This window comes from Muscardinus avellanarius (genome assembly GCF_963383645.1).
Source record: "Muscardinus avellanarius genome assembly, chromosome: 1".
In the NCBI taxonomy this organism is placed as follows: domain Eukaryota; kingdom Metazoa; phylum Chordata; class Mammalia; order Rodentia; family Gliridae; genus Muscardinus; species Muscardinus avellanarius.
The window spans coordinates 6,190,768-6,216,354 of record NC_137786.1 but is presented as its reverse complement, the minus strand read 5'-3'; the positions used below and the strand labels follow the sequence as shown (position 1 = coordinate 6,216,354).

Genomic DNA, 25,587 nt, shown 5'->3' with positions numbered 1-25,587 from the left:
GGGTTCCTGAGGGAGGTCACATCTGATTTATGGGCCAGAGCAGCAAGCTGGGCAGGAGAGAGTCACAAGCAGGCTGCAGGAGAAAGCCAGGAGAGTGTAAAACATATTGCAGACGTTCAAACAGCAAGCCAAAGAACCGAAGGGAGGAGACGCGAGATCCAGTGCAGGGAGAACGTGGCGGCTGGCGTGGGAAGAAAGGATTTATGAAACTGTGGAAGGAAGGACAGCACAGCCCGGGGAGTCTGATTAGGGCTGTGGCAGCGTGGCTCCCGGGAAGGCTGCAGCTCACGCTGCTTGGGTGGATGGGGGAGGACAGTGCCATATGCAGGAGGACACAGATAGCCACAGAAGTAGATTCTGCTAAACTCTGCCATCACTAATGGCTCCCTGGCAGGGAGAGCTAGAAGCCAGACCCAAACTCCCCAGGCTATAGTGTGCCTCTCAGATATTTGCACTGATTTAAAATAATTGTTTAGTAAAGTGCATACAGTTTAATAAGCATTGCCCTCTTGACTGGTTATTGCCAAAAAACCATTTGTACTGCCCACATCACAGGACTTCAAACAGATGCTGGCCGAGGCATGGCTGCCTGGCTTCAGATGTGTTTTGTAGGCTATGGGTGACTGACCTTGTGCATAGGCAAAAAAAAAAAAAAAAAAAAAAAAAAAAGAAGAAGACTGCTTACAATTCTACATCCTCAACCTATACTGGGGGATAAAGACGTGGGGTCCAAAGGAAGGAGGAAGAGTTTCATCCACACCACAAAGTAAAAAAAATGAGCAAGGACCATATTTCTGAGAATGTCTGCAAATGGCAGTAAACATATACAAGCCACAGACAAGCACAGGAAGCAGGTGATCCATTCTGAGAAGCAAATGGAAACCCCAGTTCAGGGTATTTTCCCAAGTAGCGTCAGCGTTTTGAAGCCAAGGGGGGCATTTTTGTAGTCCTACAAAACCTACATTTATTTTGAGATGTAGCAGGAAGTTAGTGGATTCATATTTCTCGCAATCACAGAGTTTGCCTCTTACAGAAAAAATGACCTTTTCCCGTTGCCTCTGTTTAAACCACACCGTGTGGTGTGTACTTTTCCTCTAAGTGATAAGATGATTCTAATTTCTAAGCATTTACTTGCACAGAAGTAACTACCATGCACATTTGTGAAGCACCTCAGAGGTGTCGTATGAAGAACAGGCTTCTTACCTGTCTACCCAGAACAAGCAGCGTGATGAAGAATATGGAGAGAGACACGGAGCCCATGGTCTTCAGGTCTTTCCAAATGCCTGGTCTATTAAAAAAAAAAAACAAGGGAAACAATCGACAGGCAGACAAACACACAGATAAAACAAAACAACACAATATGCACAAGGGACTTAGAATTCAAGTGCTAACAAACTTCAGAATCCCCAGTGCACACCGGAACTCCACACATTTCAAATTCATCTACAAATCCAGATAGCATCAAAACAAAGCAAAATGCCAGTTTGAGAGCATAGAAAAATGATAAATGCTTCTAAATTTGTGCTAACAAATGTAGAAGAAAGGATCAGTAGAATATAAATGTCACTTTCTGTATGTTTTTGGCAGTAGTATAAGAGACTGGACTTATGGTTTCTTCAGTGTTTATCTTATTGGTCTCAGAAAGAGTATGTTTGTTTGAAATTATTAATTATGCAAGGTATAAAAATGAAGTATGGGACTTATTAACTTCTACAAGCTGTCTTACAAAGTAAGCATTTTCATGTAGCTTTCTAACTGGGGTTCTTTCTTACTCATTGGCATGTGATTTTTGTATCAGTGATGGGGACCCTGAAAACTCCCCACTTTTCCAAGGGTCCAAGGACACATCAGCCGTCATCCCTGCTCTAGTTCTCACTGCAATGTTCCAGACAGTGACTTCCAGCATGGGTGCTGGTGACAAGAGACCCTGCTGCCATTCCCGGGGGAGCCCTGCATAAACTGAGGAATGACTGTTTCCCACATGTAACTGTAAAGAAGACCTGAAAAATAAAGTCCTCTTGCATGGGTACCCTAGCACCTAAGCAGCACAGAATGGGTTTAATGAAGCTCTAAGATTCTGGCATTGGTTTGTAATTTTCCAGTTTCTCCCAGGAGGGTTCAAAGGCAGATGAGATCATAAAAGAACTTGGTGTGGAACTCAGGAGGCCTGGTGGGCTGGGAGGCTAGGGAGCTTGGGGTTGAATCTGAACTATGGGACTTGGAAAAACCCCTCCTTAACCTCGCTCTCCTCATCCGTCAAAGGAGGGTACTGATGCCTGTCTTAGAGGTTGCTTTGGACAGCCAATCAGATATTTATCTACCCAGCACAGAGTCCACACACAGGAGACTCATCATGAATGGCATTCATGATTTTAGCACTACCTGCAGGACAGTAAGGGAAGGGGATGGGGCCAGAAAGCTAGGCACAAAGTCAAGGAAGTGCAGATTAGCAAATTTCACTGACAGAACGGAGGACCTATGTGTATGGCAAAGGGAGATTCCTGTAGAAATGAGGAGACACCATTGCTCACCCCCAGTGGCTTACGGGCTTGGGAACGCAAAACCTCTTCAGAAAGGCCGTGCTCCCTCCTGGGCTCCTTCCTCACTGCTGCCCCTGCTGCGGCTGGAGTGGTCCAGGCTCAGCAACATGAGGGATCCCCTTTGTCTCTGAGCATAAGGTGAGTGGAGCTCAGCCAAATCCTGCTTCCTGGGACTGATTTTATGAAATGGAGTTGCTTCTCTTTGGGCCTACAGCAATCACTCAGCACAGTCGAAATGACTGAGGGAAGCAGATGTCTACAAACATCAGTGAATCTTAAAACACTTTTTATACATTGACTATGCAGGCACTCTCCTGACTAGTAAGCAGAAGTAATGCAAGCCAGTGTTCTAAGAGGCAGGTGCAGGCTGAGCCTTCTGTTTCCATGAACATCATAGAACCTTGCAATTCCAAGGGGCCAGGGACATTCCCTCCTTCCTCCCACTACCCCTGAGAGCCTCAGACTTAGATTCAAGTGCTAATGACCAGGTCAGGATTTTGCAGTGAGCTTCATCAGCAAGTGAAGGGGAAGTCAGTTCCTCTGTCCATCCCTAAGTAAGGAGGCTGACTCTCTAACACTCACAGCTAGCTCAGGCTCCCTCAACTGACACTCAGGCAGAGCTTGTCCTTTGTTGAGGCAATTCAGGCCCCGGCCGGGTTTTAACACACAGAAAAGTGAAACAAAGCAACACACTGTGAAAAATTCTTTGAAGGAGACTCCCCGTACAAACTCATTGGAGCCTTGGTTTTGTGGAGCAATAATCTGTTGGACCTCTCTCCCAGCTCTTGCGCCTGACTTAATATTGAGAATCAAGGCAGGGATGTAGAAGAAACCATCAAGAGGTTTGCCTTGATGCTCTGGGAGAAGATTAGGAACATATTTGTGGGTCAGTTCATGGTCCCTTTTCCTCTTCTAAAATTCTCTGTCCACTGAGATGAACTCCACTCTGCATTTGAGATTTTACTTAGATTTCTCAAAATCTTATTTTATTTAGTTAGGAAAAGGGACTGGCAATGCCTATGGGAGATCTTTGCTCTCATGAGGGCCACTCTTGGGCAATGCTGCTAGGCCTCTTGCCATCTGAATGACTAATTTCCCATCCGTAGATCCATTCCTGGGAGTCCTTAATGACTGGGTTATATGTGAGAAGTGGTCAGGAAGAGGAGTGTGTACGCTGGAACAAGAATCTGGGGGAGACAGAATAAGATCCCGCAGTATCTTCCTTGCTGAGCCTAGTCCGTTCTACTGATCACTGTATAGTTTTCTGGTGCCACTATACCAAGGCACCACACACTCAGTAGATCAAAACAACAGATTTATTGCTTCCTGGTTTGGGAGGATGGAAGTCTAGAATCAAGGTCCCCTTAGGGCCACACCCCTGAAACCTAGAGGGCCTTCTTTCATGCCTTGCTCCAGCTTCTGTGGCTTGCTGGCCATCTTGCTTGCCCTTGGCTTGTGGCCACACCCCATCCCTGCCATTGTCCCCACATGGCAATCTCCACATGTGTTTAGATCTTAACCTGTCTGTCTTCATAGAAGACATACTGGATCCAGTCCTACTGGATCAGGAGTCTACTTCACTTTGGCATGGCCACATTTTAACTAATTATAGCAGCGACTAACTTATATCCAAGTAAGATTACATTTTGAGGAACTGGGCATTAAAAAATTTCACCATATTTTCTTTTGGGGGAATGTCATTCACCCTACCAGTCAGGTTAGCCATTTATATAAAGATAATGGCCAGATGTGCATAGGCTTTCTCTCCTCTCCCTCTTCTTCTTTTCTCTTCTCTTCTCTTCTCCTCTTCTCTCTCTCTCTCTCTCTCTCTCTCTCTCTCTCTCTCTCTCTCTCTCTTTCTCTGGATGATTCTCTTGCTCTCTAACTTTCTTTCATGTTTGAGGGTAAAATCTACTTTTAACTTTTATGTTAGGGTGATCTATCATCAAGTTATAAAGAGGGAAAGAAACAGCTAGTGTAACTGAGAAAGTTTCTAATTCTACAATTTCTAACATGAAGATAACAGTAGTCAAAATGTGGTAGAGGATGCTTCCTTTCTTTCTAAAAATTAAACTCCAGGGACTTAGACTCCCAAACCTGCCTGTAGTCACACAGTAATTTTCAGTCAGTTCTTTGCTTGAGGCTGTCCTGGAGAAATTGTTCTGACCCTCAAGTTTCAGGAGTCTAGAAGAGCAAACTGTCCTAATAAGTAGAGTGAAGGTGGTGGAGGAATTATTTGGTGAACTAGCCTCTAACTTAAGACAAACAGTTGAGGTGAGGTTAGCAGCACATTTTATTAGTATACAGACACAAACATAGCCTTACTTTTGAAAACTTTGCATTTTCTTAGGTGAAATGAACTTTCCATTAATTTTTAAGAAGAAAAGTACTCAAAGAAACTTAGTTTCTGCTGTGTTATAAACAAATAAACTGAGGTAAAATCAGATTTTCTCAGGTTCCTGATGGGGATAGATATCTGGCTGAGCTTGGGGACCCTAACCCTACCCACTTACTCTCAGGATCTCCTCCCACTTAGCTTTTAGTTTGCTTGACCATCTCTGTGATACACCATTAAGTTGGGAAATTCCTGGCTTTGCCAATGAGAGACCCCTGAACCCTCAAGAATCTCTGATGTCCAATAATGCCAGAAGTTCAAGTTTTGATCAATCTGATGATGTCACTGTACTTTATTGACTGTGTACTAAGCTATGGAGCCAGAAGACAACACATTGTTAAGAGTAAAGCACAACTCCTGAGGAAACAAACGTTGAAGTTAAGATGAGTAAGGTCAAATAAGATAGCTCCATGCCCAGTGGTAATCTAAGCCTGGCCTGCTCAGGGGCACGGGGCTGCCAAGACACACTAAGGTGCATTCACAGTTCCAATCCCGCTGCTGCAGGGTCCTGTGGGTCTTCTCTTGGCCTCTTCTCCCTCACCTGGGTCGTGGTGGCTTTGTCCAGGCTGCTGACAGCGGGTGGTGAAGCGTGATTATGCCAGCCAGGGCTCTCACTGCACAGAGAGGGTGCCCAGAAAAAGCACTTTGCAAAATGAATGGATTTAAAGAAAAAGAATGTGTTGGCTTGGCCTGGAGATGGCTCAGCTTCTCTAAGGGGTTGCCAGATATTCTTTCCAGCTTAAATTGGATACAGATGGACACAGATTCACCAGGATCCTAAGCAAACTTTCAGAGAAGGAGCCCAATGTCATGCAGGGGCAGATGGCTCAAAGCCTCACATTTTTCTGTGTGGTACTCATAAATTCCAAGCAAACAGACAAATATGAGGGGCAGGCTCAGGCTCAGTAAAGAGCCCCAGACACAGCTGCAGATCTAGAGAGACGGTGCCAGTGGGCTAGTGTTGGCCTCCAGCAATGGAGATAACAATGTGCCCTGGTCGATGAATGGAGTCGTTCATGTTGTGGAGAAAAGTGATTCTATGTAGGAAGCAGCGGTACCCAGTTGAGCTGATACCAGGTGGCTGTGCACGGATTTAGCATCCTAGCTTGAAAAGTTGACAATTAGAGGTATGCATTTCATATAGTCCATGGGCATAGGCTCTGCACAATCCTGTCTCCACTCTTAAAATCAGAAAACACAACACAAAACAAAAGCATCCTAAAAGTCCAATATTTTCCTGCAGATTAGTCCAAATTACAAGCTGTTTTTATTTGCAGGTTGCATGAAGAAGCTGATCATTAAATGGTTGCTTTTTATAAAATCGAGGAGAGCCTGGTAGAACTTGGATGGCTTTAGTTTAATATACTTTCCTGTCAAAGCTTGGCAAGTGGGATTTCTCCCCTCCTTGTGGCCTTGCTGGTAGGTGCCAAAGAAAGAATCAGGTTTCCATTACTTTGTGTGTGTGTATGGTACTGGGGGTGGAATCCAGCGGCATTCTACGTCCGAGCTACACTCCCAACCCTGTTTTTTATTCTTTATTTTGAAACAGGGTCTCACTGAGTTGCAAAGGGCCTCACTAAGTCGTAGCCGAGGCTGTCTGTGAATCGGGATCCTCCTGTCTCAGCCTCCCAAATTCTGGGATTACAAGTGTGTGCCACTGCGCCCAGCTTTTTCTGTTACTTTTGAAAGATGGCATGTCATGGCATCAACAGGCAGTACTGGGGAAGCTGAGATATTACATTTGAAAGTAATCTAAAATATTTTCAATATTAACACATAATATTAATATTTTTCACTGAAAAGAGCACTTCGAGATTCCAGGTGGTTGGAAATACCTACAACCATCTACAGAGGGCTGGATGTGAAGCTCTCCCTGCTCTCCCTGTGTGTGATGAACTGTGCAGCTTTTCCCCAAGACTCTCCATTAGTTCACCATCAGTGTGTTCCAAGTTGGCCAAAATACTTCACAGCACATCCAATTCTAGCCACCAGGGTTTCCAAAAGAAATGGAAAAATCAAGGAAAGCAGAAACAGTCCAGACTGAAGGTCTTAACTCATGCCTTCCATGGAGAATGGCGTTTAAGCGTTCCTGCTGTGCTGGACAGAGTTGTCACTAAGGCAAGAAGGTGATGTCACACGGCCACTTTTTCCAGTGATAGTTCTGGGCTACAGGATGGGTCGGCGGTGTAAGCTGTCCACAAAGCGTTTATTTTGTTCAGCTACAGTTTCACTGTTGGAGCTTCCTATCTTCTATGCCTTCATAGAATTTAAGGTACAATTCTAGTCTCCAGGTGAGTTAACCTAGTGCCTGGGTCCACATGAAATTACACCTGCCCCTTGAGACTTTGAAGTTCTGCAAGAAAAGACTGTGACCAGCCTATATCATGGGATGGATGAATGATATGGGGACAAAAAACACTTCCAGAAATAGAGAATGCCACTGACATCAGCATTACCATGAAAAGCATTCAGTAGCCTCAACAGCTAGGAACTTTGGGGGAAGCATCCTGCATAGAAGATGGAACAGGAATTGATATGCTCTGCAAAACGCCTTGTATCCAGAGACAATACGTCCAAGCTTGGCAATGGGGACTTCTAACGTAGACATTAGAAAACATCTCATTCTGAGCTTTCCATACCACAGAACATCAGAGCACTTTCCTTCGCTGTGAAGTGTCTTATCAGAATCAAATCACAGCAGCTAATGATAAGAACTGGGACCCAGAAAACCTTATTATGGATGGGGTTTTAATGGCACACTCTATTCAAGTAGGCTTCTTTTCCTTTCCTCCTAAAACGTCTGCTTTCCACTTTCATGAATCTGTAAAAATATCTTTGATGCCATTTCCTGAATTATTCATTGATTTCAAGTGTTTTCTAGTGCATATGCCTTCTATTCTCCTTGCTAACCCTGCTGCCCAAAAACTGCCCTGTGGTTTTGCCGTCTTGTCGCCTTGCCCATGATTGAGGTTAAATTTGGCTGAGAAAAGGTCCCTGCTTCAGGGGTCATGGTGAGCTCACACAGGACAACCAAAGTTTGCAAGCTGTGCATCCAGTTGCTGGCACTACCTTTAGGCAGATGTGCGCTCCCCAACCTTTCTTTTGAAACTTAAAGGCAAAAACTGGATGTAGATACTGAAGAGAAATATCTTCGGTGAGCTGGAGATATGCTCTGTCTTCAGGGAAGTATGAGGAGAGAAGTTTTATTATGGCCAATCTTTAGGGTTTTCAGATTTTTCAGGAGTACATCTGGCTGGTGACCATTCATTTAATAGTCACCGTTGATGCCGCAGGAACATTTGGTTCAGAACTTCTGTTTTGCTTGATTCAAGAGAGTGTGCTAAAGTCTTTGGTGCACACATATCAATATTTATACATTAATATATGTATATACACATACTATATATACATATATACATGTAGATATATTATATACAAAATCATAGTAAAAGGACTAACAACTTAGGCCAGGTCTGATTCATCTACGATGGATGCCTTCCACTTTTCTAGGGGAGGACCAACAAGACAGAAGACCTTCTCCATCCTTGGGTGCACCTGGGGCGAGAACCAGGTCAAGCTGGGTCCACTGAGAGCGCTCAGTGCCACTAAGGAGCAAGCGTGGTGTCCTCAGTGGGAAGCTAAGATACTGACCTGTCACAGCCAAGCACAGGGCCTGGGAAGAAGACCAAAGCAAAAAGCAGGAAACCAAGAGTGGTAAGGGGCACGGTGCCCTGACAGGTTAGCAAAGAGGTGGGGCCACGCACTGCAGTATCAGCGCTGCACGCCGGCTCCATAAAAGGAGGCGCTGCCTGGCCATCCTTTAAGTGAGCTCCCCCATTGAAGGGCATTCTGGCTTTAGGAGTTAGTGATCTTCATTCTCTAGGCACCTTGCAAGATAAGAAGTGTGTGTGTGTGTGTGTGTGTGTGTGTGTGTGTGTGTGTGTGTAAGATGCCGGGGATTGAACTCAAGGGCATTCTACCTCCAAGTTACATTCCCAGCCCTTTACATTTTGGTTTTGTTTTGAAACAGGGTCTTGCAATGTTGCTGAGAGTCGTTACATTGCTAAGGTTGGCCTCTAGCCTGAGATCCTCCTTTCTCAGCCTCCCAAGTACTGAGATTATAGATGTGCACAAACATGCCTGGAAAGGATTTTTTTTTTTTTTGGTATTCTGCTTTTCTGAAGGAGTTGTGTTATTGGCACAGGCAAAGGATGAAGAATCCTTTATCAGTTCTTTACAGGAGCTCTTGAATCTCAGAAAAAAATATTGAGTTTGATTGTACTTCTGTCATGTTTGGGGCTACTTCAGGCTGACATCATGGAAGACTCATTAATTTCCATCTAGCATGCTCTTCTGCTATAGTGTCTGTGGCGCTGCTGGCCCAGTGGAGACACCTCAGGAAGTACTGTGCCAGCTAGTGCAGGGCTCAGCTCAGGAAGCTTCTGGTGGAGATGAGGAGCTGGGGGCAGGCGTGTCCCCTGACGATGAGGCGGCTTCAGTTTTGGAACTGAAGGCGCATCATGAGGTGTCTCACGGGAGCCCTCCCCAGGCTCAAGTTCGTAGAGCTGAATCCAGAGAGCAAGCACATAGGGCCTTGACTAAGATGGAAGTGCTCTAACGGTCTTTGAATGCATAACCTACTCCAGCATTTCACATTTAATAAAGGAAGATTTAGTAGTATCATCAGCTATGGGTGAAAGTCAGGAAGGCTTCACTTGTTTAGGAAAACCATAAATGCTGTCTGGATAGAGTAGAGAAATATCCAAGCCCATTTGGTTGGTGATTTTTGAGAATTTATAGGAAAATTAACTTCTGATTTCATCTTCCTCTTGGCTAGGGATTCAGAAATACAATTATGCATTTTGCCACTCTACTGCCCTAAGCTTGATTACAGATGATCAGGGGTCTGTGGTGTGGAGAAGGAGGAAAATTAAATTAGGTGAAGAGAATGAACTGCAGATGTGCTTCTGGAAGTGTCCTGCCAGTGAGAATGTCTATGGCAAGGGCAGCCCTCTGCGCCCTGGAGGAGTGGCCCGCTTCATCAGCACCTGCCATCTTTCTGGAGTAACACATCTATGCAAATATTCAAGGCATTTCTCTCACATTATAAAATAGAGAAATGACATGAGGGCAAAGTAAAGCAATAGAAAACACTTTGAAACTAAATAACCCCTCACATTGGTATAAAGTGTTTTGCTATTGAGAAAAGAAATGGAGAAGAACATAAAAATAATTCATTTTTTTCAATCAGGTAGTAAAATATTTATTACAAGCTTCTAGAAGTAATTTGATAGCAAACCTCATGAACCTGCATGGACCTGATGGTGGGAGACCCTTCTTGTGACAGGATTGCTTTTGTTCCCTCTAGCCCAAGGCTGACAGCTAGCGCTCCCCCCCTCTCTATCTCGCTCTATCTCTCTCTCTCTATCTCTATCTATCTCACTCAAGCCATGTATCGAGGAGTTTCCAAGTTTCACAGCTTCCTCTCTTTAGAATGGTATTTTGGGAAATCCCTACTAAGAAACTACCTATTTTTTCAGTATGTTTATTCTGACTTAAGGGCTATTCTGCCCTTCTGGGAACATTCAGCAATTTGTAGAGACATTTTTGATAACTGTGAGTTGGAATGGAGGCATAGGGATTGGCCTCCAGTGTGGGTAGAGACCAGGGCTGTCACTGAACATCCTATAGTGCACAGGACCGCCCACAGGAGAGACTTATTCAGTCCCAAATGTCAACAGGGCTGAGGCTGAGGACACTAGAGCACTCCAATCCACTAAGTTCTGATTATAACACACATCCTCTAAGTCGCTTCACATCTTCTAAGAGGATTCAATGACACCTAGTCTATGTAGTCAGTAAGTAAACCATCACTCCAAAAAACTCCAGTCATTTGCAGTGAACATCACCGACATCCCATGCAAGGGCTGAAGTCAAGCAGAGAGGAAGGAAGCAGCTCACCTCTTAAACAAGACCTGGCTGTAGTCGTCCAGGACGTGCGCATGCGTGTGCAGCAGGATGACGTTGTAGCCTATCAATGCCACCAGCATGATCAGCATTTTCAACTCGTAATTCACCCTCAGGAAAACGGAGCAGGATATCAGCCCCAGAATGCAGCTGTAGATGAAGTACTGAGAGAGGGAAACAGGGCAGAAGGTCACCGAGGCCCTCCTCTCAGAAACGCCGACACCGTTCAGGTCTGAGGCTGCCATCCAGCTCGTGGGAAGGACTTGTGAACCGGCTGAGAAATCAGTTGCCTGTTTCCACCCTTTGATACAGTTAGAAATGCCTGCGTACACTTGATTTATGAAAATTACTCAATCCCTGACTTTCTACTCTAGCCTGGCATGAGGCATAAAAATAAGCATGCTTACCACTAAACACTTTTCAGAAATACAATTTAAAAAGCCCCACACTGAAGATAAGTTGTTCAAAATATTATTTGTTTCTGGAAAATGAAAGTAGTATGATCCCCTATACATCTATGGAACTTTAAAACATTACAGTACTTAGAATATTTTTGCCTTTTAAGGTTCACAAAAGGACATGAATTATTATGATAACTTGGTTAAAAGCATAAAAAAACTAGACATTTTATTAAAAGAGAAATTATATGTCAGCAGGTCTTTCTAACACAGGCGGGATTTAGGTGAACAACTGGGGCCAGGGAGAGTCATGCGTACCCTGGAAGCTGAACAGGAACCAGCAGAAATCAAAAGCTCTCAGCGAGCGCAAGAAGGCCAGTGCATTGCACCTCAGTCCCCAGGACACTCTGGGCGGGCCCGCCCCTGTGTTCGATTCCTCCATCTCACTGCAGGCAGCTGAGCAGGTGCTGAGCACCCTGGACTCCGTCCTGCTGACTGGTCCTGCCTGCTCTCCCTTATGTTTTCTCAGCTAGGGGGTTTCCTCCTATAGGAACCTGGGAGGCTGCTGCTATTAGCTTATCAGTCCTATTCTTGGGTAAGAAGAAAAGTTGAAAGGAGCCACAGTGATCACATGACAACATACATCTTTGTAACAGGAGTACTCAGAGTAGGGGTAGTGCCAGGCAGGAACTGACAGCCATCCTTTACTAAGGAGGACTGGCACCAAGGCTGTCCTGCTGCCAAAGCAAGACCAGACACTCCCAGGGGGTGGCGCTGTTGGGTCACTCTTGGGGAAGTTCCAGTACCCTTGGCTGGAAGGATGCTCTGCATTGAGGGTGGTGTGATCAAAAGGGCCAATCCTGTTTCAAAATAAAGACTAAAAAATAGGGCTGGAGGTGTAGCTCGGAGGTGAAAAGACCATGGGTTCCATCCCTAGTACCACCAAAAAAAAAAAAAAAAAAGTTATTTCTCCACTCTTCTGACCTTTCTGCCTTCACACCACACAAGAGGACATGAATTATTATGATAATTCATGGAAGAGGTAAAGGAAGACAAATAGGCCACAATGGAATTGTTCAGGCTGGTGTAGGAAAATGACAGAATCTAGAAAATTCCTGGACAGGAGGTTCCAGATCTCCCTACCCCCAAAGCAGGATGGCGAGAGGCATAGCATGTCCTCTGAAACCAGCCCTTAGTATACGCAAGTCGACTTAGATAAGCCACCGAGTACCAACCTCAGGGAGGCCCGAGGACTCAGCCACCCCGGGCACGTTGGAGCTCTGTGTTGCTTAGGACAGCTCTGCTCAGAGTGAAGCAACAGCCCTGCCACCTGGCCCGGGAGACCCAGAGAGAACAAGGATGGCGAGTTGACAGTGCATGGTTGTTTTGTTCACTCTAGTAGACCACGGGCTTGTGTTGCATATATTTTCTTTTTAGCTCATTTTTTCTTGTAATTCATCATTATCTTTTCCCAAAAGGGACAGTCTCTAACAGGTTAAAAATTAAATAAAACAAAGTGAATACAGAGATAGGGCCTTCTCACTAAGAGTGTAAAAAGCGCCAGTCTGTTATCTGCTGGTCCTTTACACAAAGCTACGAGGATCCTAGGTCACTCTTAAAGCCCCTGCTGCTGCCTGGAGCCCACTCAGGGCTCCTGCCCATGTGATCGCCACGGCAGCTCACTTGATCACTTAAGGTGATCCTACGTCTGCCTCATGTTACTAACAGGCGGGGTGAAGATGACACCCTCCCAGAGAATTCTTGGGAAGATTAACTATGATAACATGAGCTCGTTTTAGGGCCTGGCTGGGGCAGGAGAGGTATACAAATTCTCTTACTACTATAAATTGGAGCCTTGTAGGTTTTTATGTTTAAAAAGGTTTTACTGCCAGGCATGGTGGCACACACCTATAATTCTAGTTTATGGGAGGTGGAGACAGGAAGATATAAGTTTCAAGGCCAGCCTGGGAGACTTAAGGAGATCCTGTTTCAAAATAAAAAATAAATAATAAAAAGAACGGAGGTGCATTTCCACGCTCGGGTGCTCTTGACTTCAAAACTCCTCCCTGGCCACAGGTTCTACTACCAAAATTATGCTTGAAAACCACTGTTGTACTGAAAGTTATTAACTAACGCAGCCCAATAGAATGTAAAGGATGCATATAGAACCACTTCTGATTATGTGTAAGTATCAGTGGGCGTATGTGGATTTGGGCTGCCTGGGAAGCTAGGACAGCTTCTGACAGCACCCCTAGCTTGAAATATCTGTCAATACCGATAAAAATGTCCTCAATATTTCACATTTTAAAATTAATTCTTAGGCTTTTGAAAAGTTTTTCATCTCAGGAACATTTTCTTTAATGTTTATGGTAATGACAAATAGTCTTTTATTTCATGTTTAAAAAATTAAATGGCTTTCCTAGAATGCTTAGAAGCTGTGGAAAAGGTGTTCTGCATGAAAAGGTCGTTTGGGAACCTGTGGACAGGCACAGAGGGATGTGCAGAGGGGAGGAATGACAGGAGAGGCCAGGGAGCCCTGAGGACCAGCAGTACCTGCCATCCAACCCAGCAGGAAGAATGCAGGAGGTGAAGGTCCCCACAGGGGTGACCGAACTGACTTCTGTCCAGATATACTTACTAGTGACCTGGTCACTAGTTACGTTTACCACTTTTAGTTTTTTTTGCGGTACCAGGGATGGAACCCAGGGCATTCTACCTCCGAGCTACACCCCCAGCCCTAGTTTTTAAAATTCTTTATTTTGAAACAGGGTCTCAATGAGTTGCAAAGGGCCTCGCTAAGTAGCGGAGGCTGTCAGCGAACCACAATCCTCCTCTCTCCGCCTCCAGAATGCTGGGGTCACAAGCATGCATCACCACGCCCGGCCTAAGTTCACCACTTTTGATACGGAAGAACTCAATTTGTATTTCATGTCAAGTAATAGGTGCTTTATCTTGAATAATTTACTGAATTCTCTGAGCCTCAGTTTCCTTACTTGCAAAGTGGAAATTATAATAATATCTACATAACAAGGTGATTTACTGGATGGAGAGACAAATGCATATAAGCTGCCTGCTGTGGTATAAGGAATCTGTGTAGCAAAGAGCCTTTATGGTTAGCTGTGTTTGACACTCTAAAATGATATTTTCTTGCTACAGAAATAATAATATCTGACATTAAACATTAGTGATAGATAGATGATAGATAGATGGATAGATGCATAGGGCTGGGGATGTAACTCAGCAATGGAGCTCCCTTGGGTTCTGTTCCTTCTCTCTCTCTCTCTCTCTCTCTCTCTCTCTCTCTCTCTCTCTCTCACACACACACACACACACACACACACACACACACATAAACAATTCTTTTCACAAACAATTTATAAAATAAATTGTTAAGCAGTACGTAACTGATTTCTTTCTTTCTTTCTTTCTTTCTTTCTTTCTTTCTTTCTTTCTTTTTTTCTCTCTTTCTTTCTTCTTTTTTTTGGTGGTACTGGGCTTTCTGGAAACCCTTCTACCTCCGGGCTACACTCCCAGACCTATTTTATATTTTTATTTGGAAACAGGGTCTCTTAAGCCAGAGAGGCTGGCTTCAAACCTGCCAGATCCTCCTGTCTCCACCTCCCAAGCTCCGGGATTACAAGTGTGCGCCACCACGCCCGGCTGATTTAATTCTTTTGCACTAAAAAGACTCATTTGTTCAGAGCTGTAGAATTTCAGTCTAAGTGTTTTTGGGGGTACTGGTCAAATTGAATCAGTCAGCAAGAATTATCTGAAGAGATACTCACTGGGGACTCAGAAACAGGAGATTTAGATCTCATTACTATGAGGTTAGAGGCATACTATTCGTTCACTAGAGCAATTAGTGAAATCTGTAAGCAATAAGCCCAGAAATTTGATGACATACAGCGAACACTATATGGTCGGGCTTCCTCTAGAAACACTGGCAGGTTAGAGAACAGGCCAAGCCTGGCTGGCCAAAGCATCAGAGTGGCCCTGGACGCTTGAAGATGCGGGTTGGGCCAGTCCCAGTGGGCTGGAACTTCTAGCAGTCTCTGCCATTTGTAAACTCAGGGTCTACTTATGGACTGATAATAAAAAAGAAGGGCAAATCTAGAACAGAGCTGGTATCCAAGGCCCTGTGTTGTCTAGTTAGAGAGTTTACAGGAAAATGGCGAACACAGTAATGAGTGAAGATTTCTTACCGGGAGGAAAAACAAATTCTGTGCACGCAGAATCGCAGCATGGTTACTTGAGGAAGATAAATTTGTGTTTGACGTATTGGCAGTTGGAGGAATTGTTTCCTCTGAGTCACTCAGGAAAAACTGCAAAGAAAACGTTTTTGCAATGAATTAGTGTAAATTAGATACCAAAAAAATTCAGGTGGGAGGTTGGTTTGTTCTGACTGTTGCTTATGCATGGCAAGAATTGTTGACACGGGTGGTCCAGCGTCTCTGCTCCAAATGCTTACAGCTAGCCTCTTTCAAGCCTTTTGAAGCCTTCAACATTTTCATCTAACAATTAAAAAAAGCTATTCTTACGCTCTACATTCAGGAGAGAACACCAAAGCTTTGGGCCCGATGTTAAGGAAAATGGAAGTGCAGGTGTTAAATAGTAAATTAAAAATGCACAGAGCACAGGGCAAGGCTTGTCTTGTGCACAGACATTCAGCTCTTCACAAATTTGTGGCCTTCGGGATGGGTTTCTTGTGGTATCTTTGCCATCTTCATTCAAACAATAAATGAGTCAGTAGAGTTCTACGCACTTTTGATTTTAAGAAAGGTAATGAATTTTGCGGGTGAAAGGCAGTCACCAATAGCAACGCGTGTCTGTGTTGTCTGTGAAGTCCTGATGGCTCAGATCATGAGGGATATCCAATTAGAAACAATGGGTGTCCTCAGGACTGTTGGAAAGGGGGTTGTCATTGAAAAATAAAAAGGTAATCCTGAGAAGAGAGAGACAATGAGCTCTTAGGTAGAGCTCACTAACATCAGCACCCAGAAGGAAACCCTGACCTATTAACAAGGCTGGACAGACTCAGCCTCTCCTTCCCTCTCATTTCACCTCCCCTCCCTCGGCTCCACTCCTAGCAAGGTGTAGCACAGGCTAGGGGATCCGGCTCACTTTGTGGCTGAGAAATGGTCTGGAACAATCAACCACAGAATCATGACTTGTGCCGGGTTCATCTCCCTGGAAGAAACACATCTCTTCTGTAGATCTCAGCTGGGTTTTTTTTTTTTTTGCAAAGGGCTTAACATTCAGAGTCAAAGTTTAAAAGGCAAAACCTTCCTGTATGGTTCCCTTTGTTTATGTCTCTTGATTTATTTCCTCTGTTGGAACAGTTCTTGTGAGGTACCTAAATTAATTTGTGTAGGTGGTTAGGAAGATGTTTATTTCAATATTCTTAAGGTTCTATCTCTCCTGTGCCAGAAATGATGCTGATAGAGGCTTTCTACACGCTGATCCATTTGATCAAACTCAAAAAAATGCTGATTTAATTTTTTATAAAGTGTAGTGAATTTCTTTAGTGCTAAAGAATTTATAACAAATGTCACAACCTGTAGTTGAACTGCCAGTGTACTAATTCTTTGGAAAAATGTATATAAAAATGAATGGAGACTGTGTGCAATGGTGCATGCCTTTAATTCCAGTACTTGGGAGGCTGAGATAGGAGAATCGCAGGTTCAAGGCAAGCCTTAACAACTTGGAGAGACCCCATTTTAAAATAAGAAATAGCCAGGTATGGTGGTGCACACTTGTAATCCCAGCATTTGGGAGGCTGAGACAGGAGGAACAACGGTTCACAGCCAGCCTCGGCTACTTAGTGAGGCCCTTTACAACTCAGTGAGACACTGTTTCAAAATAAAGAATAAAAAAATATGGTTGGGGGTGTAGCTCGAAGGCAGAATGCCCCTGAGTGCCATCCCCAGTACCGCAAATAAATAAATAAATAAATAAATAAATAGGACTAGAGCTATAGCTCAGAGGTAGCATGCCCATGCGTTCAATCCCAATACATACCTGTGTGTGTATATATATATATATGTATATATATATGTGTGTGTGTGTATATTCATATATATATATATATATATATATATATATATATATATATATATATATATATATCCTGGTAAATTCTACAGTTTATTTTATACAAAACAGACGTGGCTATTTTCTCATTCAGTACCAGTCTGTAATGAGATTTCAAAAAGCCTGTCAATTGAACACCCTTTTTGTTGACCTTGGCTCTTGTAATGGCTGTTAACATAGGCTTGGAAAAACCCTACTGACTGCAAATCAATGTGAAGCCTTAATAGGAACCCGCTTGTCTTGTCTCCACGGTCAACAGCACAGGGAGGTCACTGGTAGCCTCGAGCCATCGTACATTTTCCCAATCACATCTCTCTCCTCTGAGACAGGATAATGGTGGCAATGCCAGAGAAGCCCTTAATGAGAGCTGCTGGCCACCAGATGGAAAACACAGGGCAGGCCAAGGCTCGCCCGCCGCACAGGGGCCGTGGCATCCACGAGCCGCTAGGTGTGCAGCGAGCTTCCTGAGAGCAGCCAGGCACCAGGGACAGGTACTGTGTGGTTTCACCCCTAGGAAGTCCTGAGAGCACGCAGACTCAGAGGGACAGAGAGGAATGCCCGCTACCAGGGCTGGGGAGGGAGGATGGGGAGTTGGTGTCTAACAGGCACAGACTTTCTGTTCCTGGTGCTGAGCAAGTTCTGAGGTGGACGTGGTGACAGTTGTGCAGGGTGCATTTTAATGCCACTTAAAAATGGCCACTTCAAATTAACAACTGTTAGCTGGGCGTGGTGGTGCACGCCCGCAATCCCCGCACTTGGGAGGCAGAGACAGGAGGATCATGCAGGTTCGAAGCCAGCCGTGCTGGTTTAAGAGACCCTGTTTCCAAATAAAAATATAAAAAAAATAGGTCTGGGAGTGTAGCCCGGAAGTAGAAGGGTTTCCAGGAACCCCAGTACCAACAACAACAAAAAAAAACAAAAACAAACAACAACAACAAAAAAACAATTGTTCTCACATATCCATAAGTACTAAAAATGTTTTAAAGGGACAAGTCAGTAATTTTCACTCCTACAGAAGTATGAGAAACCATAGATGAACAAATAAAGAGATCTAATTGGGGGTAATGGGAGGAAGAGGCAAATTCTCAAATGTATACGATGTATATTCACAAATTGACTTTGATTGATTAGATTCAATCACTAAGTCAAACATGAGAAGGAGAATGGGAATTGGGGAAGGGCTAAGTGAGTGATGTGTGCATGTGTGCCTCCACCGTCTTATACTCCATTAAGATGTATGACTACAATGCACCATTAAAAAAAGAAAACATAAATACATTCTCAAAGCAAAAAAATGATACTTTTATGTCATATATACTGTACAAAATAAAATCAACAATTATTAAAAACAGAAAAAAGTACATTTGCCCGGCCTTACAAGTAATCTTAAAAATTAGAGGGGCTATATAAGAGGACCTGAATGCAAACTTAAAAAGAGGAACTTTTCTGACAGGAAGTGTACTTTTCTTTTTTAATTTTTTTTATTTTTTTGGTGGTACTGGGGTTCCTGGAAGCCCTTCTACCTCCAGGCTACACTCCCAGACCTATTTTTACATTTTTATTTGAAAACAGGGTCTCCTAAACCAGCGCACGTGGCTGGCTTCGCACCTGCGCAACCCTCCTGTCTCTACCTCCCAAGCGCGGGGATTACAAGCGTGCACCACCACACCCGGCTACAGCAAGTGTACTTTTCTTTCCACTGACTTCAGTAGAGCAGAAGCCCTTCCCAGACACACAGAGCTGCTCTTCTTGTTGAAAGGTGAACCGGCTGTATTCTGATTAGCCTCCCTGGATTAACAACTGCTATGAAATAGAAACACAACTTTGGAATGGGGCTCTATTAGTCTGGAAAATGTATTCCCAAAGGAAATGCTCAGGAAAATAAAACACCTCTATCGTGTTAAGCAGAAGCCTTCCCAGGAAGGACAACTGGAAGTGGGGTTCCTGAGGAGGCGCATGGACAATGGGGGGCATTTAGCAGCCCTGGGGGGAGGTGGAGCAAGCAGGAGCATGATTAGGCCCGCCTGTCTTGCGCCTCACCCCAGGCACCCCTTCTAACCTGCCCGCTCTGCTGCCTGGTCAGGGAGCTCACAGGCACCACCCGAGGAGAGAGCGAGCCAGGCGCCTGCGGCTGCCTCTGCCTCACAGCTCAGGAGCAGGAACAGAGAAACTGTGTGCATAGCTCATAAATCAGGTATGGGATGAAAGACAGGACCCCAAGGAAAAGCGCTACTTCTTCTATGATTAATAAGAAATGACAAGAGGGGCACCTACATGGAAAAAGAGGCACTAATTTCAAAGCACCAGGTGCTGATAAAATGGCATTTCTCCTGCACCAGGGGAGGAAGGAACAGTACAAGGTTCTGATTCCGCCCATATGGAGAGGAAAGAAAGAGGTCTCCTTGCCCCCCGGAGGCTGCTTGGTATGTGGCACAGGCTCTATTTCGGTTCCTTCTCAAAGGCTCTCCATCAAACTTGGTATGCGTCTTCTGGAGGCTTCTCTGCCTCGCTTGGCAATGTCCTCCTTTTTTTGTGGGAAGGAAAAGACACTGGAAGATGTGCTGCTGGCACTCGCAACAAACTGCTTTTCTGTCTTCTAAATGCTGAGCCTGTCCAGCGTGTAAGGAAGGAGACTAATCTATCATCAATCATTGCTAATTATCCCAGATGAAAGACACTGGCTTCTAAACTATTTGTTCCCCAGCTCTATTATTTTTTTAAAACATTCATTGGTACATCTGGATTGTATAAGATCAACGTGAATTTTACAAAAATACATGGTTTCTTTATTAAAACGTTGTGTGATTATCTATTCACCAACTCATCGTCTAATCATTGGCCAGGTGTTGTGATTCCAGTGCTTGGGAAGCTGAGATGAGGACCACAGGTTCGAGGCCAGCTTCAGCAACCTAACAAGACCCTGATTCAAAACAGAACAACAACAAAAAAGAAGGCAGTGTAGCTTGGAGGTAGAATGCCCCTGAATTCAATCCTTAGTAACACACAAACACGAAAAAAAATAGAACCAATGTGTGGATAATCCTTAACTTCTTACACAGAATGCACTTTGCTAAGAAGTGTGAAAAATAAAGCAGAAAAGACCGCCTCAAGGAGACACCTTTCCAGGCACTCTATGCCCACTGCCACAAGTTCACAGTTCTAGGTGAACTCTATGTTCACAAGCCAACAACTCAGGGGAATATTGATTTCATGGGTAAAGGAAATGTGGTGTCTACGCACAGTGGAATACTATTGGGCCTAAGAAAAGGACAGCTTGCCATTTTTAACATGGATGCATCTGGAGGGCAGCATGCGAGGGAAATAAGCCTAGTTCAGAGAGAAGACTACCCAGTGATCTCACTTGTATGTGAAACATTTAAAAGGTTGATCTCATAAAAACAGAGGAGAGTGGTTACCAGGGTGAGAGAGTGGGAAAGTGGAGGGACGTAGGTCAGAGGGTGAAAGCTGCAGTTATGTGGGATGAGACCGTGTAGAGGCCTAACGGATGGCAGAAATACACCCAGGGAATGGGATTTCTGGGTATGCGGAAAGTCTGTGAACAGAGCAGATTTAGATGCTGCTCTTACTGCACGCACCCAAAAAGTACTTAAGAGGTGGTGGAAATGTCAAACTGCTCGCTTGTCATAGCTGTAAGTATGTGCACATACACTTAACTTTATACAGCAAAAGAAAGAAAGAAATCATTCTTAAGAGGGAGGACCACATGTAAAATGTCTAGCTACTATAACTACTATGTGTTACTATTGGCCAATGAAGAAGATCAACTCTCGGGAAGTGTGTCGACTTGCTCTGTGCCCACGTAAGTGTGGGCGAGGGACGAGGAGGTTTAATTATAACAGGATCAAGGCAGAGACCCCATCACTGGGGTAACTGAGCACAGCTCTGTGGCTGCGAGGGGTCAAAACTCTAGCTAGTACGCCCTCTTGTCCTTCAAGCCTGCTGTTCCTCTGCCCCTCTGCAATGTGTTTCCTTCTGACCCAGTTTCTGCAGCTTTATTCTCCTGCTGTGAGCTCCAGTGCACTTTACTTCCCAAGAGCTAGATCTCAGGCAACAGGACTCACGTCTAAAGGCAGGTCACAAGGCTGAGCTTGATGAACACATTTTAGCAAACACACTCATGTTTCTACAGTCCTCAGCCAAAACCCCCTGCCTGCCTCTCTGCCATCGCCCCCATACGGTCTTCAGAGAGGAGGAAGAGAAGGAAACCTACAACTTCTCTCTGATGTCCCCTTTCCAGGAGTTTCCAAAATCCAAGTCTCTGCAGGGTGAAGTAGGAGGAGACTATTCCATCCCTGCAGATGGCGATTCAGCCTGTTTGGCTCCAGCATGCTCTGGCCTCACCTGAATCCCCAGGTATCTTGGAGGAACTCTGTGATCTATGATAGGGTATTGAGAGCCAACCCTCTGTAAACATCCAGGCCCAGTGTCCACTACCTCAGCTTTTATATATTACTTTACTACTTATAAATGCTGATTTCTTCTCTCATCCCCATCTGAAGGCTGACCATCCTCATCTTTTATCCACCTTCTCTTGCCCTTACTCCCTCCAGGTCCACCTGGTGAACTCCTTCTCCCAGTCTTTAGGACTTATCTCGCAGCCTGCTCCACTTTCTTGGTTCCCCCTCTGTGTGGTTTTATTGTGTTTTCAGATGCTTTGATGCAATGTTTTTCACAATGAGTGCTCTCTACACTATAAACACTATGCTACTATTTTATTATTATATTATATGTGGTCTGTCCCACAACCTAATCTTATGCTTCTGAAAGGCAAGCACTGTATCTCATGATGCTTCACATCCCCAACCACTAGCAAAGTGTCCTGGTGCCTGCTGGGTGATGATGAAGATGGCCATGTGGAGAGAATAACAAGGCCATGTCTCCAGGCACATCGATGGCCTACGTGTCTGTCTTGGGGGAGACACCAGTAATGATGATACCGAGATGGAAAGACTGGCCATTGGTTCCATAATTACAAAATGCTCAGTACTATCATTTGATTCTTAACGCGGCCTGGTAGAAAAATCTTGGCTTTCACTTTTGAGAAGTAGAAATAAAGCCTCATTTTTTTCCTGTTTTTTTGATTACTGGAGATTGAACCAGGGGACATTCTACTTCTGAGCCACACCCCAAGACTTTTCATTTATCTATGCATTTATTTTTATTTTGAAACAAGGTCTCACTGAATTGCCGAGAGACAGCCTCCCAAGCACTGGTATTAAAGGCATGCACCACCATGCCTGGCGAGCCCGTCATGTTTTAAGGAAACAGCATAAGGCAGGACCTGGGCTTTCCAGGACAGGACCCTCAACTGCAACGTTGGTTTGAGGTGTCCCATCTCCCTCTTGACTATCCTGATGATAATCTTTGTCATTTATTCAGTTTTCTACACAGCCATCATCAGCAAGAAGGTGGAGAAGTGCTCTAGGAAGCCACTTTCTCTCTCAAGTGACTTGTGCCAAAGCATCCTTTTCCTTAGAGAAACCACGGCTGCAGATGGATGTGACAGGCAGAAAGCAACAGGCATCACCATGGGCTAGTTTCCCAAATTTCACCAAGACGGGCCACGAAGGGCAAGGGTGTCCTGTCTGGCGTGAGTCCTGAACCGGCCCTGAGCTTACCATGTTGAACACGGCCATGTTTAAGATGATGGCCGTGGTGACAATGGTGAGGGAGACCCGTGGCCAGGGCCGGTTGGCGATGATGCCCGACGACTTCAGCAGCCACATGAGGGAGGCCGAGGCTTTCTTGCTGCATTGCTGGGAGAGACAGAAAGGACAAGAAACGCAGTGCTGCTTAGCGTGTTCTCTCAAGGTTATTAACGCCGATGGTCAAGATCACAAGAAGCACTGAGAGTGTTCACAGATTAACCAATGGACTCTGTCCTCCCCCAAAGATCCATACCGAGCCACACACCTCATCACAACTAGAGCGGCATTACCGTCACACATCAACAGCATATTAAATCTCTACGACAAAGGTACAATGTCTTTTAAAGTAGACCTGAAGTTATGTTTTTAAGTCCTTCTTTTGGCAGAGGAACCTTGTCAGTTAATTAGATGATCATGGGGGCTGTGTTGGGTCTCGTTTGAAGAGTTATTTTAAGTTCAGCTGATTTGTGTAGAACACAAATCAACACCCCCCACTCCTTTTTTTTCCTGATGTGCCCACATTTTATTTCTTGAGCTGAATGCTGATTACTTAAATATATTACTTGTTTTACAACTTAGCAGTGTGTACATGTGACTTGTGTACTTTTAGTGTGTGAGTGGCATAAGATATGATGTTAAATGGTTTACATTTTAGGTGAATTTTAAAAAGTGAATCCCCACTCCTTTTGTTGACGCACTGGCTGATCTAAAGGACACAACTAGATGTAGTTTGATGTCTAATGGTCCCAGCATGAAGCATGACGGCTGCACCTTCTCCTGTCTGGTGGGCTTTATCTCACACAAAGAAGCTCTTTATAAATTTTTAAACAATTTTTAGTGGTGTGAGAAACACACATAAACAAATTAATCCTTTAATCCATTTTTTTTTTCTTTTTGGTACTGGGGATGAAACTCAGGGACATTTTACTTCTGAGCTCTACCCTCAAGCTCTTTTTATTTTGATACAGGTCATGTCACGAGTTTGCCAAGGGTCTTGCAAAGTTCTGAGGCTAGCCTCAAACCTGTGATCCTCTGTCTCAGCCTCCAGAGTACTCAGAGTATAGGCATACAGCACCATACCTGGCTTCCCCCTAAACTATTTGTGAGTGTAGAATAGTACTGTTGTGTGGTATCTCTAGAATATTTTTTCTCATGCAACCCAAACTCTGTGCTCACAGAACAGGAACTCCCTGTTCTTCCTCTTCTCACCCCTGGCAATAAGCCTTCCATTTCCTGTTTCCAGGAACTACTGGACCATTCTCGACACCTCCTGTAAGTACAATCACATAGTGTCTTTCCTTTTTGTGACTTACTTCTTCTATTCAACATAATGTCTTCAAAGCTTAGCATGTTGTGGCATATGACAATTTCCTTTCTTAAGAATGAATAAAACACCATGGTGGGTACACAACACATATTGTTTCTCCACGCATGTATGGAAGGACAAATGTGTCACTTCTATGCATCCATGGGAGGACATGTGGTCACCCCCTGCCCAACAGGAATAATTCTGCTGTGAGTGCGGTTTCGGGAGAATCTCTTCTGATACAAAAAAGACCAAAGTCTTTCTAGAATGCTGTCTAGGCTTCCCTCGCCCTTTGCCCAGGGCTGGACACCAGTGTGTGGGCACAGTGAGAGCTCACCTTTCCAGGGAGGTCCTATTCCGCCTCTCGCCTCAGTCCAGATGAGAGGGCAGAAGGACCACAAGCCCTACCAAGAGCGCTTAGCAGGAACCCTGCTGGAGCAGGTGAGGTAGGATCTTCTACCTGAACAAGCAGTTCTTAAGAGTTCTCCAGGAATTCAGGGTTTTAACCTTCATGCTAAAGAGAATATGGATCCAAGCTTATGTGTCCTACATACAGATAAAGTGATGATTTGTAAAAAATCAGAAGAGGTAATGGAATTATGCTCTTTGACCTGTTCTACTAAGTGAATCTGATGGGAGTTCTGACACTGCTACCGCATATCATGCAGATCTTGAGAAAGCTCGATCAGGGGATCCACAATGGCGCAGATCCCCCATGAAGAATGTCTAGCATTCCTTTCTTAATAAAATCATTTTAGGATTATTTGAATTAATATGTATAATTGAAATTTTATGTACAAACATTATAACTAAAACTGATGGGCAGCGGTTTGTGAGAGACTCAGGCAGCAAAGATTTTTTCCCCAAGAATAAAGTTATTGGGCCAAATATTAAGTTCAAACTGACCTTAGTTAGAGTCACTGTATAAGATTGAGTTTGAGTCAGCCTTGTGAAGTGAGACAAAGCACGCTATGATTGTTTAAATGTCTGGCACCCTTGCCCTAAACTTTATAGAAAATAATAACTTTTTCCCATCCTTGGCAATCCTGCCGGCATGACTATGCTCTTGCTTTTCTGCCAAAAAATAAGGTATAAAAACTGTAACAAATCCTGAATAAAATGGAGAAGATCGAATCTGAATCGTGTGTCATCTTCTCTCATCGGCCTCGGTTTCCCCCTCATCAACACACGAACTCCAACTCTGCTAGGGCTGGACCCCGGC

The 25,587-nt window shown here is 44.3% G+C and overlaps 1 protein-coding gene across 1 annotated transcript in view; it reads right to left on the bottom strand.

The window, feature by feature from the left end:
• The window catches only part of ADCY2 (adenylate cyclase 2), a gene marked incomplete at both ends in the record, with an annotated part of 422,955 nt that overhangs the window by 28,887 nt on the left and 368,481 nt on the right, over nucleotides 1-25,587 (bottom strand). Inside the window, 4 exons of the mRNA XM_080711368.1 lie at nucleotides 1,204-1,288; nucleotides 10,897-11,066; nucleotides 15,503-15,622; nucleotides 23,030-23,167. Of these exons, the coding sequence (XP_080567494.1) occupies nucleotides 1,204-1,288; nucleotides 10,897-11,066; nucleotides 15,503-15,622; nucleotides 23,030-23,167 (513 nt within the window). The remainder of the gene's footprint in view (nucleotides 1-1,203; nucleotides 1,289-10,896; nucleotides 11,067-15,502; nucleotides 15,623-23,029; nucleotides 23,168-25,587) is intronic.